We start from the raw sequence: 14,288 nt of genomic DNA on the forward strand, positions 1-14,288 counted from the left end.
CCATTCCCCATTCTGGTATTATAGACAAGCTCACCAGCATGAACATAAACCCCTATGTTACAAGATGGGTTGCCAATTGGCTCATGGACAGAACCCACATGGTGAGAGTTGCGGGAGCTAGGTCTGACTCTAAACCGGTTACAGGTGGCATTCCCCAGGGCTCAGTCCTAGGACCCCTCCTGTTCGGCATATACTTCTCAGAGGTACAGACAAGCACAGGAGGACTATGGCTGACCAAGTTCACAGATGACTGCAAACTAGGGGTATAATTGACTCACTGGCTGACACAGACATCCTCCAAATGGGTCTCATGGAGACGGATACCTGGTGTCAAAATCACGGCCTCAAGCTAAATGCCAAAAAGTGCATAGTTATTCCCTTTGGAAATAACAAGCTACCTACAAACTACCACATAGGTGGTAGTCCCCTAAATACGGAAAACGTAATAAGGGATCTGGGGACCCAAGTAGATAGTAATCTCTCCTTTGATAATCATATTGCCAAAGTGGTTAGAAAATCCTTCTATGTGGCCCACCTAATCACAAAAGGGTTTGCATCCAGATCAAAAGAGGTCATTGTGCCCCTCTACTCATCACTCATCAGACCCATCATAGAGTACAATGCCCCATTTGGGATGTACCTTACAAGACACCTGCAACAGCTGGAAAGACCACAGAAGTACCTCACCAAGAGGATCACTGATCTCAAACAGATGCCCTATGCAGCCGGAATGAAGAAACTCCAGCTGTACTCTGTTGCATACCACCTGTTCAGAGGTGATCTCTGCCTGACATACAAGGCCGTGTCCAACCCAGAATTGATGGGCATGCTCCACCTAAGGAAAACCTTATCCCTTCGAGCCACATGCTCTAGGGATGTAAACCTCACCACGACAATAAATAGGACGTGCTGGAAGGATAGATTCCTGTCCCAGAGACTTCCCATGCTTTGGAACAAGATTCCAATCTACATTAGGCAGAGTTCCTCACTAGCACTCTTCAAGAGAAACCTTGACGAGTGGATGGGAAACAGAAAGTTTACCCTGAAGATCACTTCAGTGGCTCTGCTGGACAGAGGCACAGGGAACTAATCTAATGGGGTGGCAAAAGCCAGCACATTCTGGCTAGGCTTATAAATGCCTTCGGGCAGATAGCCTAGTACCTACCTATGAACCTATGAACTTAATGTAGCTCTGACATTTGCCTGGCTGTTTCATACAATACTGGTGGTCCATCCTGCACAGATGCACAAGTACTGGTGATATAGTACTGCATCCCTGCTGTATAAATTCAGGCTGGTATACCATAATGAGTAGGAAATCCTAATTATAATGAAGCTGTAGCTTTAAAGGGTAGCCCATTTAATTACCTCAGGGTTTTGCATATATTATCAGGAACTTAGGGGAGTGGAATAGGAGGGCAGATATACTCATGTAGTCCTGGTTATTTTTTTTTCATTCCCACTTCTAAAATGCATACATTTAATAAACTTATACTGTATTCATTTATTTATTTTATTTATTTATTTGTTTGTTTGTTTGTTTGTTTAGTTTGTCATGCTAGAGCACTGATCAGATCTGACCATTTGCAGGCTCAGCCTGTGTTGCATATGAAGTAAAAACAGTAAAGTAAGATTAAAGGTATAGCTGAAGTATACAGTGTTGTGGCATAACATAACATAGATGTTAAAAAAACATAAACATATTTACAAGACAGTTTAAAAAGAAGCAGGATCAGGAGTATACCATGCATAATGCAGGTGGATGTTGTTTCTTTCAGCGTTTCCTGGTTAGGGGTCGCCACAGCGGAACTCCGGTCCGCTAATGATTGGTAGTTGATTTTTACATGCCGAGTTACCAGCCCTGACATACAACCTTCAATGAAGGTACGCCCATTCACGCATGTCTCCACGCAGAAGACGCTCTAGCTGAGAATCGAACCGGACAGCGTCTTACTGTGAGGTGACAACACTACTGCAGCACCACCACCGCAGGTTACATAATGCAGGTGTATAGGTGAGGTAAATGTGATCCAGTCAAAAGAATGTGTTAGTATGTATGCAAGTATGGAGGGAAACTGTAGCAGTGAAGAGAGTAGAAATTGTAGAGTACAAAGAGCTGTGATGCAAGAGCTAATAACAGCTGTAGTGGGAATTCAATATTTAGGAAGCAATGGATAGAGCAGATGGAAAAGCAGTGTATGAATTTATATGTTGGAGGGGTTAGTTATTTTAATGAGTGTCATACTTTTCACATAGAAATAGCCACAGTTTCCAGTTTACCAGTGCTTTGTCAGATGTAGGGCTGCCACCTTCTCAAAGTAGTACTTTTTCATATAAACACATAAAGTTTTGCAGGAAAAATCATAAGCATTGTAAAATTATTAGACAACGTTTTTGGCAAAATACAAGCTCAGTATTGTAGAATTGAAGCTGTTTCCCTTCTGTAACATTACACAACTGTAACATGAACCTTAGGAAATATTTTTTATTCTGATATCTAAGAATATTTGTTATTTTTCATTTTTTGCAGGAGCAACTTCCCAAATAGGGACAGTCATGTTAAAGAGGAATAGGTGGTAACCCTAGTCACTTGCAGTAGCAAAGCAGTCGTTTTTTAATCACAGTTAAACAGTCACTGATCTGGCTTGGCAAGAGCGGTTGTCTCACAATGTTTTTGTGGTCATTGAAATTAGTATAGAACGATCTTTGCTATAGCTTATACTTGTGTGTGGGTATTGAAGGATTGCAGTGTAATTAATAGTAACAAGTTGGTAATAATTTGCTTTTTCACATTCCATCACAGTTCCCCATCAGCATTGTACCCAGTAAGTGTCTTCGGTAGTCTGGGCAAGATGTATGTAAAAGCAATAATTAATTCACCATCTCATAAGCACAGTGCACTGGTGTGGCAAGTAGCACTGCCATCTCATAAACACAGTGCAGTGGTGCAGCAAATAGCACTGCCATCTCATTCACACAGTGCAGTGGTGCAGCAAGTAGCACTGCCTTTTCACCCACACAGTGCAGTGGTGTGGCAAGCAGCACTGTCATCTCATCCACACAGCGCAGTGGTGCAGCAAGTAGCATCACCATCTCACATTGTGTGGTTCTTTGGCAGGTTTGGCATATCACAGTGTGTGGTACTTTGATAGATTTGGTTTCTCGCAGTGTGTGGTTCTTTGCTAGCTTTGGCATATCGCAGTGTGTGGTTGTTTGGTAGCTTTAGTATCTCACAGTGCATTTTTTTGTAGTTTTAGTATATTGCAGTGCTTGGTTCTGCAGTAGCTTTAGTATCTCTCAGTGCGTTGTTCTGTGGTAGCTTTAGTATCTCTCAGTGCGTGGTTCTTTGGTAGCTTTGGGATCTCATAGTGCACAGTTCTTTGGTGCCTTTAGTATCTTGCAGTTCGTGGTTCTTTGGTAACTTTGGTATCTTGCAGTAAGTGGTTCTTTGATAGCTTTGGCACCACACAGTGCGTGGTTCTTTGTTAGATTTAGTATCTCACAGTGCATGGTTCTTTGGTAGGTTTAGTATCTCACAGTGCATGGTTCTTTGGTAGCTTTGGGATCTCACAGTGCACAGTTCTTTGGTGCCTTTAGTATCTTGCAGTTCGTGGCTCTTTGGTAACTTTGGCATCTTGCAGTAAGTGGTTCTTTGATAGCTTTGGCACCTCACAGTGCGTGGTTCTTTGTTAGATTTAGTATCTTGCAGTGCATGGTTCTTTGGTAGGTTTAGTATCTCACAGTGCATGGTTCTTTGGTAGCTTTGGGATCTCACAGTGCACAGTTATTTGGTTAAATTCTGGGTTGTTGCTCCTTTTGTATGGAGCCTGCATGTCCTGTCTTTCTCAGTGTGGGTGTTATGCATTTGCTCTGTTCTTCTCTTAACACCCCAAAGACATACAGTAAGTGAAATGGCCTTCCTTCAATTTGCCTATAAACAAGTGGGCAGAGTAAGTGTGTGTGTGTGTGTGTGTGTGTGTGTGTGTGTGTGTGTGTGTGTGTGTGTGTGTGTGTGTGTGTGTATGTTTGTCTGTAGCATGTATAAATAAAAAAGAATGCCATTTTTTATTTGTAGATACATGCAGTATTGGTAGATAGTTGTGAAAAAACAGTTAAGTAATATATTTCAAAAATAAAGCATACAGTGCATTACAGAACATCTAGACTCACTAGAGCTTCTGGAGCCCTAGAAGCCCCAACACCCCCCAACCATGTAATGAATTTTGACACAGATTTTCTGGGGGACCATCCTTTATCAATGTCCTTTTCCCACGTACTCAAACTTGGCCCTGTATGGAGGTGAGCCTAGAAGATCACTGTAGCTTCTGTGAAGGCTAAGGATGGTGTGATTATTATTTCTTTAACCTACCTCATAATCAGACCTTAGTAGTTTACAGAGAAGGTTGTTTTGGCTTGTCTATGAACAGCAAGTTGGAACATGTTCTGCAATTATTTTTCACTTTCCTCACAGTCAAACATCAGATGGTTATAGAGACCATCTTTTAGGGTTAGTGGTGCTGTTCAGTTATGTCTGACAGCAGTAAATTGTACTATATTACTGTGTCCATTTTTCTTTCATCCCAGTGTGACATCAGAAGGGTAAACAGAAGGCAGCTGTCTTTTGGGGGTAAAGGTGAGGAGGAATGCTTTGTGTATGTGTGACGATATTATCTGAAATACATGACTGTGGCCATTTGTTATTTCAGTCTCATCCCAATATGAAATACCAGAGGGTTACACAAAAGATGACTGTTTTTCTGGTAGGTGGGGAGCAGACTCTAGGTCCAAGTATGACTTTTTGTATCCTTGCAAATGTTTGTCTTCTGAGTTTATTGGGACCTACTGCTTTGAACAGTAAGCCCTGGCTGCATTGATTTCTTCCTTGAAAGAAACAGACTGAATGTATTTCCTTAGTGAATGTTTTCGTTCAGGGCATCACTGGACCAAAATGTTGGAAAAAGCTCTGAAATGTACCTCTTAAGTTTCCTGAACCTCATGGCTTCTGGAGCCTAACAGGCTACAGATCCCTAGTCTAATGCAGTTGTTGCACTGTAGTCCTGGCTAATTAGAGTGTATTGAAAGGATGGAGAAAAAGGCTGTGAAGAGTAAGACAATGTGAAAAAATAATGCAGTTGGGAGGGGGTTTAGGATGGAGAAAGTGGGGGGAGCACTGGAAATGGTACGGGGAGAACCAGTGGACAGCAAAGGGAGTGAACCATAGAGTTCTTTGCCTAGGGTTTAATTTCATCCAGGCCTGCCCTGTAGGAAACCTTTTTTAAACTGACCTTTGGAGATGTTAAATAGTTTTCCATAGTGGATACTATCACGTGCCAAATAATTGTCTCTTTCTCTGTTTTTTTTTCTTTAAAGCTGTGAATCTATTTATTGCCAGACATAAAATATTAACATCATCTTCTGCGACAGGGTCACAATCCCCTTTCACTTCAGAGAAGAAATGTTTGTTGCCGTAATTCATAGAATGTACATTTTTTCAGCAGTTTAGCTTCCCCAGTCCAAAGACAAACAAAATGACATTTCTGAAATGCTGATAGTTCAGTCTGGAAAATTAACTTCTTTTTATTCTTTCATAAAGGTGCAAGTATATCCAAAAGGCATGAAACTCCTATGATGTTTCTTTCTGTTTGGTGAAAAACCTGATAACTAAAAATGAATTTATTTTTAAACATCAATCTAGTGTTTAGATGTTCTTTCGTGAAAGTCACTGTAAGAGGCCAGCAGCCAACTCAGAGGTTCTAATCCTTTGTTGTGGCTATCTAACAGTATACACTGTAGTAATAGAGGTATGCTGTAAAAAATCCATTAATAGTTATACATCAGTTACTGCTCTTTTATATCTTTATTTTGCCAGATATTCATGGCTTTGACCATCCACAGAAAGAACTTAGGGTTCAACAACATTACTTTGGCTGGAAAGAATGGGTTATGTAAGAGATATAATTAGTTATTTACAAGACTGAGAAAGCACGTAGCATATAAGATAAATATGGCATTTTACAAACTAAACACTTTCAAATTGTTTCTTTAATGTGTCATCCTAAAACAGATTTTCCCACATTCTGCTAGCATATTGCTTTATTTAAAAAGGACATTATGAAGAAACCAGTTTATATGCTGAGCTCATAGAAAAAATGTGAATGCTGTTTGGGCAAAAGCTTCTGTCATGTCTGTTGTCTAATTTGCTTTTGTCTTTGTGCTTGCAGCAGTGAAGTTTGGGCGGATGTCCAAGAAACAGAGGGACAGCCTGTGTGCCGAAGTCCAGAAACACCAGCAGAGTCAGGTGCAGAACACTGTCAAGGAGGACCCTGATACACTTACCCGGATCTACACAACCAGTGTCAGCAGTGGCACATCTGACCTTGACGATATTTCTTCACTGTCTGATGGACTGCTCTTTGACCTTCCACTTACCCCTGATGGCGGAAGCAGTTACTGCAACCTGGACCTATTAACTTCTGCCCAGCCTTCCCCAGATCAGTCCAGCATAGATCTGGCAGATGCTGATCATATAAAACAGGAATCTATTTATGAAATTATGCTGGATCCCAGCTTGTTTGCACACAGCGCCCTGGAAAGCAGACCACTAGCAACAGAAGTTTCAATGATAGAAATCGGTAAGGGAAATTCTCAGAAATTGTGTTGGTCTTCTGCAATGTTTTTTGGTCCCATTGCTTAAAAGTACAGGCTTTGAAAATAATCAGAAAATGCCTTTCTGTATTTTAGCTGGAAAATACTTTCTTAAAAGGTAGTAATGTAAATAAAGCTGTTATAAAGTCCCTTGTAATACATGATCAGTGATGTAGTCATGGTATGTGTGAATAACTTGCTTCTTGTGCTGAAATATTGGAAAGTTGCAAGTTTTAATCCTGACAGATAGTTGCTCAGAACTAACAACATACAGCAATTTAAATATATGTTTTAGTATGAAAGTGCTGTATTTGCAGTAGTCCAGCCTGTCTTTACCTAACAGTGACCACTGGTGGCAGGAAACATTTCAGTTTGGTGGTTTCCGTGAGCAGTATTATCTCACTACTGCACTTCTTTTATAAAGATAATGTGGTTTGCCACATCCTGTTGAGAATATTGCCTGTTTTATTGTTTTTGTAGTAGAATCTGGTAATGTTCTAATCCTTTGTTTCTCTAGGTAGACACACATCAAGCTTTTTTGTCTTGTTGCAGAAATCTGAGGCTCTTTTGATGCTTTCTTTGCAACCCTATTTTCTTTTAGGGGGCTTGTTTCAAACAACAGTTCCCTGATGGCTTGAATGTCATGCCAAGGTTTGGGGGCTATGTGGTGATCACAGAATGTGTGGGTTTTTTGTTCTCTGTGCCTTGCCCCGTCCATTAATCTTATTCTGATTCAGAGAACATGAGGAGCACTGCAAATAGGCCACACATGCTTTGTGCATGTGACATTGCTCCCTACCATGCCTCCCTTGATAACTTGTCCTCACACATTTTTTAAAGGTGGTGGAAGGAGTTAAACCTTCCACCTCCAGAAGAGTAAGTTTTGTCTCTGGATGTTAGCTTGTTAATTTTCCCATCAACCCAAATTACAGGTATAGTAACATGTGAGACATGGATGTCTCTGCTTCCTGTGTCAGCAGGTGGGAGAAAGATCACATCAATTTGAATTATGCTGAATGGAGAACAGTTTTTGCTTAAGTGCATATATGCACACAGTGAAGCAGTTCTTTCAACTTTGACATGTTGATGCATTTTCCAAATACTTCCTGCCAAAAATAAATGGCAGTTAAAAAGCAGATTACACAAATGGATTCATGATATCTCATCACTTAGTTTCAGTTCCTTGGTATTTATATTCATAATGTTCAGGGGTGTACAAGCACTATGTTCAGAACTCAACTTATCCGGATCACAAGTAACAGGCTTTGTTCACGCTCATCAACAGTGGTGCACAAAACATTCCTATTCTTCTTGAATTACACACAAGAGAGCATAGTATACAGTGGTGTACAGTAATACATGCTGCTGTACCCAGGTCAACCTCTGTCCTGTCTGCAGCCAAACAGCTGCTGTAGTCTTCTGTGCTGCATGATGTCACAACACAGCATAGAAAAGCATTGCAGTAAGGCACACGTTTTTGTACCATACTAAATAGTTTCCCTCCTGAGCTGTGCTCACCACAGAGCCAGATCATGGTCAAATGAGGCCCTAGGCAGGGTAATGGATTATCCCCTCTCTGGCCATTCCAGTGTCCCATTACTTGGCTGTTTATCCCCATTTACCTTAGACACTGTTGAAACCTGGCAATATGTATATTGTTGCAACTCCTCTGCCCTTGAAACCCACATTTGTTGAAATTGCATTGAAACCCACATTCAGAATTATGAATACCAAGGCCAATACTTAATTCTGAGTAACTGAATACTCTGTGATAAACTAAGTGATGAGATATCATAAATCCATTTGTGTAATCTGCTTTTTGTCTGCCATTTATTTTTGGCAGGCAGTAGTTGGAAAATGCATCTACATGTCAAAGTTATAAGAACTGCTTCACTGTGTGCATCTGGCCAGTGGTGGCTTAAGCTTACATTTGGGCTGTTTTCAAACCATTGGTCCCTTGCACACATTTTTATGACCATGCATACATGCATGTGTTCTTTGATTCACCTTTCTGATTGAATTAAATTATATTCCTTATGTAATGCAGCACCATTTGTTAGTGTGATTTAAATCTGTAGTTTGAACATTTTTCCAGTAAGCAATGAAACAAAAAGTATGAACCAATAAAATCAAACCACCCATTTCAGAACATTTCAACCATAAAAGGTCATTCAAACGTCTGCCACTACAGTCTACCAATATCGGTTAATATGCACAATCTCTATAGAAATAGAAATCATCTGAATGGTTCCACATTAAAGAAATCCGTAACTAATGAAGAGGTTGTTGCAGGCAAACAACTTTACATTTCCGTGTTTCTGTAGGGGAAAAGAGTGATGTATGATGAAAACAAACAAATAAATGATCAGATTTTCTGATAGTCCTGGTCATATCCAAATAAATTCTAAGTTGCCTATGCATGTCCAAAGTATGCAGCACTCTCTCACTGTCAGAGTGCGGAGAGGGGGAAAAGTATGCAGATTAATAGACTTATTAAGAAATAGCTCATTGACCACCTGTGACATAAAAGAAGGGTTATTGCACAAGGACACTCTGTCCTCATGAAAAATCAAAAAAGAGGACAAGCCATAAGGGCCTGCAACTCAGACACCCATCTTGCAGAAGTAAGACCTAACAAAAGAACAGTCTTCCAGGAACAATGTTGCAAGAAAGCTGAAGCAGCAGGCTCAAAAGGGAGCCTGAGTCAACTTCTCCAAAACAAAATTAAGATCCCAGGAAGAAGGAAAAGGCTTCCTGAGAGGTGTAATATTAAGGATGTCTTTAAGAAATTGTTTCACCTCAAATCTAGCAGCTAAAGGAGGAGAAAAAGGCAGACAAGCAGAGATAGTGATAGGTGGGTCTTAATAGAGGAAAAGGCCAAACCAGCATTGAGCAGCTCACACAAATAAGAGAACCAAAGGAGCATCCACAGTAAGTGGGTCCAGGGTATGAGAGAGACACCAAAAACCTCTTCCATTTGGATAAGTAGGATTTCCTATTCATAAGTTTCCTGACCTCCTGCAGGACTTGCAGCATGTCCTCAGAAAAAAGGTGTCTATGAGAAATCAAAATCCTGTCACCCACAGTGTCAGTTGAGACATGGATGGGTGGGGATGGGTAAGAGATCTCTTGTCTTGTGTAATTAGATCCACCCTGTGAAGTAACTTGTGATGATTGCCCCTTTCTAGATGCACAAGAAGAAGGAGCCAGTGATGTAGCAGCCAAAGGGGAGTCACCAACAAGATTTTGGGAGCATCCTGTTGAATTTTGAACAGGACTTTGGAATGAGAGGAAGGAGAGTTAATGCATAAAGAAACATCCCCTTCCAAGAGAATGAGAGGGAGTCCACCTTCCATACCAGTGGACCTGGGACTCTAGCACAAAACAGAGGAAGTTGTCTGTTCAGAGGGGTGGCAAAAAGATCCACTTGAGTATCCCACTGGTGAACAATGTCCAGAAACACATCCCTGTGAAGCATCCATTCATGGGACTGAGTTAAGGACCTGCTCAGAATGTCTCCCACAGTGTTCTGACTGGAAGGGATATAAACTGCTTGAACAGACACTTGACATCAAGATCCCATACCAGAAGTGCCAAATGGCAAAAACGACAAGTTCTTGTTCCTCCCTGCCTGTTGTTGTACCACATCACTGTGGCATTGTCTGTAAATACCTTGAGAGGCTCTGGAGAAAAGAGACACTGAAAGGACTGAAGAGCCAGCAGAAGAGCTCTCACCTCCTTCTGTTGACAAGGTAACCACACCCAATGTACCTTTAGGGAGCCAAAAGTCACTCCCCATCCCATGTCTGAGGCATCTGTGAACTCTTCCTGAGAGGGAACAGCGAGATAAAAAGGGATCCCTGGATTCAGAGACAACTGCTGAATCCACCAGAGAAGTTCCTGTCTGAGGTGAGGAAAAAGAGGAGATACAAATTCTAGAGAAGGAGCATGTTGAAGCCACACTGACTTCAGAAACCACTGAAACTTTCTCAAATGATGTTTGGCCAGAGTGAGCATCAGAATGGTGGATGCCATGAAACCCAGAACTCTCAGGAACTCCCTGGTGGAAATGGAAACCAGAGGAAGAAGTGTTTGAAAAAATAAATGAGAGTTAAGGCCTTTGGAGGGGTCAGTGATGGAGCACCAGCACCATCTGAATCCTGCAACCCACAAAAACAAGATCCTGAGAAGGAGTCGAAGACTTTTTGAAATTTATAGTGAACCCCAGGATCTGAAAAAGGGATGTGGCAAAATGAAGATTTTGTAAAAGGGTCTCTGGAGAAAATCTCTGAATCAACAGGTCGTCCAAGCAAGGAAATATTTGGATTCCTTGAAGTCTGCAAAGGACAATCACAGGAGCAAGGCATTTGGTGAACACCCTTGGGGCAGCAGAAAGGCCAGAGGGCAAAACAGAGAATTAAAAATGCCAGGAATCAACAGAGAAATGCAAAAACTTCCTGAAAAGAAGACAGATTAGAATATGGAGATAAGCGTCCTTGAAATCCAGAGACACCTTATAGGCTTGAAGAAGCAAGAGAGGAAACAGAATCTGAAGGGACAACATCCAAAAAGAAGGTACCTTTAGAAAAGTGTTTAGATAAGAGAGGTCTAAAATAGGTCTCCAAGTGCCCTCTTTTCTGGGCACTAAAAACAGTTGGGAGTAGAATCCTTTCCCCATTTGGAATACAGGCACCTCTTGAATAATACACTGAGACAAGAGATCTTGAAAAACTTCTGGTAAAAAGGGAAGATGTTACTGAGAAGGCTGAGGAATGCCCATAAATGGAGGATGGGATTTCCACATCATGAAGTACCCCTGACAAATGATCGACAGAACTCATTGATCCTCTGTGATGTGAAGCCAAACTGATAGAGAAAGGGAAAGTCAAAGAGAAAGAGGAATGTGGCTGGGAAGGGATGGATAGTCACACAGTGCCTAGTTTGTCCAGAAAGGAAGGCTTTGAAGTCCCCAAGAATTGAGTGGCCTTAGCAGGAGGAGTCCTTTTGCCACTTTTCTTACCAATAGTAGAAGGACGGGATTGCATACAAACAAAGACAGGCTTAGAATTTCAGAGAAACTGCACAGGAGAAACAAACACATTTAGGCGCCCGTAAGGCCTTAACCTTATCCTGAATGGACTTAAACAAACCAGCAGCAGCTTCCCCAAACAAAAGTTTAAATTCCAGAGGAGCATCCATCACCTTAGCTTTAATACCATCAGGTAGAGGTTGAAGCTTAAGCCAAGAGTACCTCCTCATAACTAAACCAAAAACAGCAGCCCTAGAAGAGGCACCACCACTTCATAACTACATTTAATAGAATGATGAATGATTTGAGAGGAAGTCCCTAGCAAGGAAAAAAAAGAAGTTTTACCCTCAAGAGTCTGGAAAATCAGAAATAAGTTGACAGGTCTGAGAAAGAAGAGCCTACACATATGTAGACATATGGGTCTGATAATTAATAGTCCTAAAAGCTAGGGTAGCAGAAGTGTAAATCTTTTTGCCCAGCCTGTCCATAGTTCTGCTGTCCTTATCAGAAGGCAGTAACTTGGGTGAAGGAAGCAATTGATATGGCTTAGCAAAGGCTATGGACAATACCGAGGGGTAAGCAGCAGGACATTTATATAAAAAAGAACAATCTTCAAGAACCCTATAAAACCTATTGGGCTTCTTGGGAGTTGGGGGAGAGAATCAGGCACCTGAGAGGCATTGGAGAAAGCATCCAGTAAATCAGCCAAAACAGGAGGAATAGCTGCAGGTTTAGGAGAGTCTAACTGCAACAACTCATAATACCTCTTATGGATATCGGAGACCTGAGTACAGTCCCACTTACAAAAAATCCATCATCCTAGAGGGCATGTCCCCAAAGGAAATTTCCTCCAAAGGAACATCAGGACTTCCACATTTCCACAGAAATACTTTCTGTTTCTGGAGACTTTCCTAAAGGCTAATTATAAATCACTGTTTTTATCTCATCACCTTCTACCTTAAGTCGTCCCTAAATAGTTCCATTTGTGCTGTTTCTTCATATCCACATTTATCTGTTTTATACAGATTTTCATAAAATTTCTGAATTATCTGTAAAACCTCTACACAAGTTCTGGTTATTTTTCATGTTTTAGACTCCCTAAGTTTGTAACAACCCTTTCTACTTTCCACTGCCTAATTCGTTGTGCTAAAAGATTTTGTGCTCTAGAGTTGTCATCAAAAATAGTTACTTCACAGCAATCTTTCTAAACCCATGCTTATTATCCAGATACTCCCTTATTTTCTCTTTAGTTTTCTGCATTTTTTGCCTCTTCTTGTTCTTTGAGATTCTCCATTCTGTAATAATTTAACTTTTGTCAGCCCCTCTAAGTAATCCCTATTACTTAACCATATCACTTCCTCTTTTATTTCTACCCTATTTTTAAACTGCATTTTTATTTTATCCCACTCATTAGCTTATAATTTCTGAAGATATCTCTATCTTCCCTAGTAATTCAAATAACTTCCACTACCTATTCCTTAAATTCCTCTCTTTTTGACAGGTAGTCACTTAAATGCAAATGTTCCTGTGAAATATAATATCTGTCTAGTGTAGCCCAGTTATTGTACCAAAGGAATAAGATGCAAATTCTGTTTAAATTCCTACTACTGAATGCCTATCTTCCATAACAAATTATTTTAATTATTTTTTTTCAGAAATCTACCCTCTTTTGCTATTTTTTTTTCATCTGGGTCCCCCAAATACATCCTCAGTATCGCAAATCAAATTCCAGTCCCCAGTTGTTAAGTAATATTCTCTAATGAAAGCTGATTATTTCTCCCAAACTTTTCTTAAGCCCCATAATAACAGTTTTTGGTGGAATGTAAATACATGCCAACATACTTCTCCTTGCTTGCCAGTAGCCCCTTACTACCACAAATCTATCATTATTTAGCTAAGATGGCGTCCTGTGTGGCAGTGGCTACTCTGGCTCCTGATGTGTGTTTTTGTGTTTTGTGTTTTATTTGTAGATTATCATCTGTTTTCATCCATTCGGAGTCCATTTGACTTAGTCTTGTCTGCAGCCATAGTGTTCTTGCTTGGTTTTGTGGATTTCCTTGTGTTTGGAGATCGTTGGACTGTTTTCTGATATCCTTGGGCTGACCATGGCTGTTCGCAGAGTTCCACTGGTTGGACATAATCCAGATTTGGGTTCTGTTGAGTTAGAGGGATTAGTATGGGATTTGGATCATTGCTGTGATTGAGATGGAGCTAACAACAGTGTGGATGGCAAAAATTGCTGCAGTTACTGTTGTCATTTTGTTTGCTGTCTGGGACTGCAGGTGGTGGAGGTACACTGAATGCAGGTGGCGGAGACATTGCAATCTGAATCCGAATTGGAGTTTGGTTGAGTTGTTGATCAGTCTGAGACTTGGGACATTGCTAGTGTTGAGGATGGTGCTGGTGATGGTGTGGATGGTTGGGATTGCTGTGGTCACTGTAATTGCCACTGTGATGGGCTGAGCATAGTTATTGCAGCTTTGGTGCCTTTGGATGGCTTGGACTCTTCTTGTTGTTGTTGTGGTTGTTGTTGATGTTTGTATATTGTTTCTGTGTTTATGCTTGTACAGGAGCTTAGAGAAATGTAACTTCATTCAGTTGTGCACTTGCTGTA

General features: G+C 40.8%; 1 protein-coding gene across 1 annotated transcript in view; it reads left to right on the forward strand.

Annotated features, from left to right (window-relative positions):
* Positions 1-14,288, forward strand: part of LOC122787328 (nuclear receptor ROR-beta-like) — a 236,934-nt gene that overhangs the window by 131,984 nt on the left and 90,662 nt on the right. Inside the window, exon 4 of the mRNA XM_044053974.1 lies at positions 6,222-6,632. Coding sequence (XP_043909909.1) covers positions 6,222-6,632 — 411 coding nt within the window. The remainder of the gene's footprint in view (positions 1-6,221; positions 6,633-14,288) is intronic.

This window comes from Protopterus annectens, chromosome 13.part0, assembly GCF_019279795.1.
Source record: "Protopterus annectens isolate FY-2018-M chromosome 13.part0, PAN1.0, whole genome shotgun sequence".
In the NCBI taxonomy this organism is placed as follows: domain Eukaryota; kingdom Metazoa; phylum Chordata; order Ceratodontiformes; family Protopteridae; genus Protopterus; species Protopterus annectens.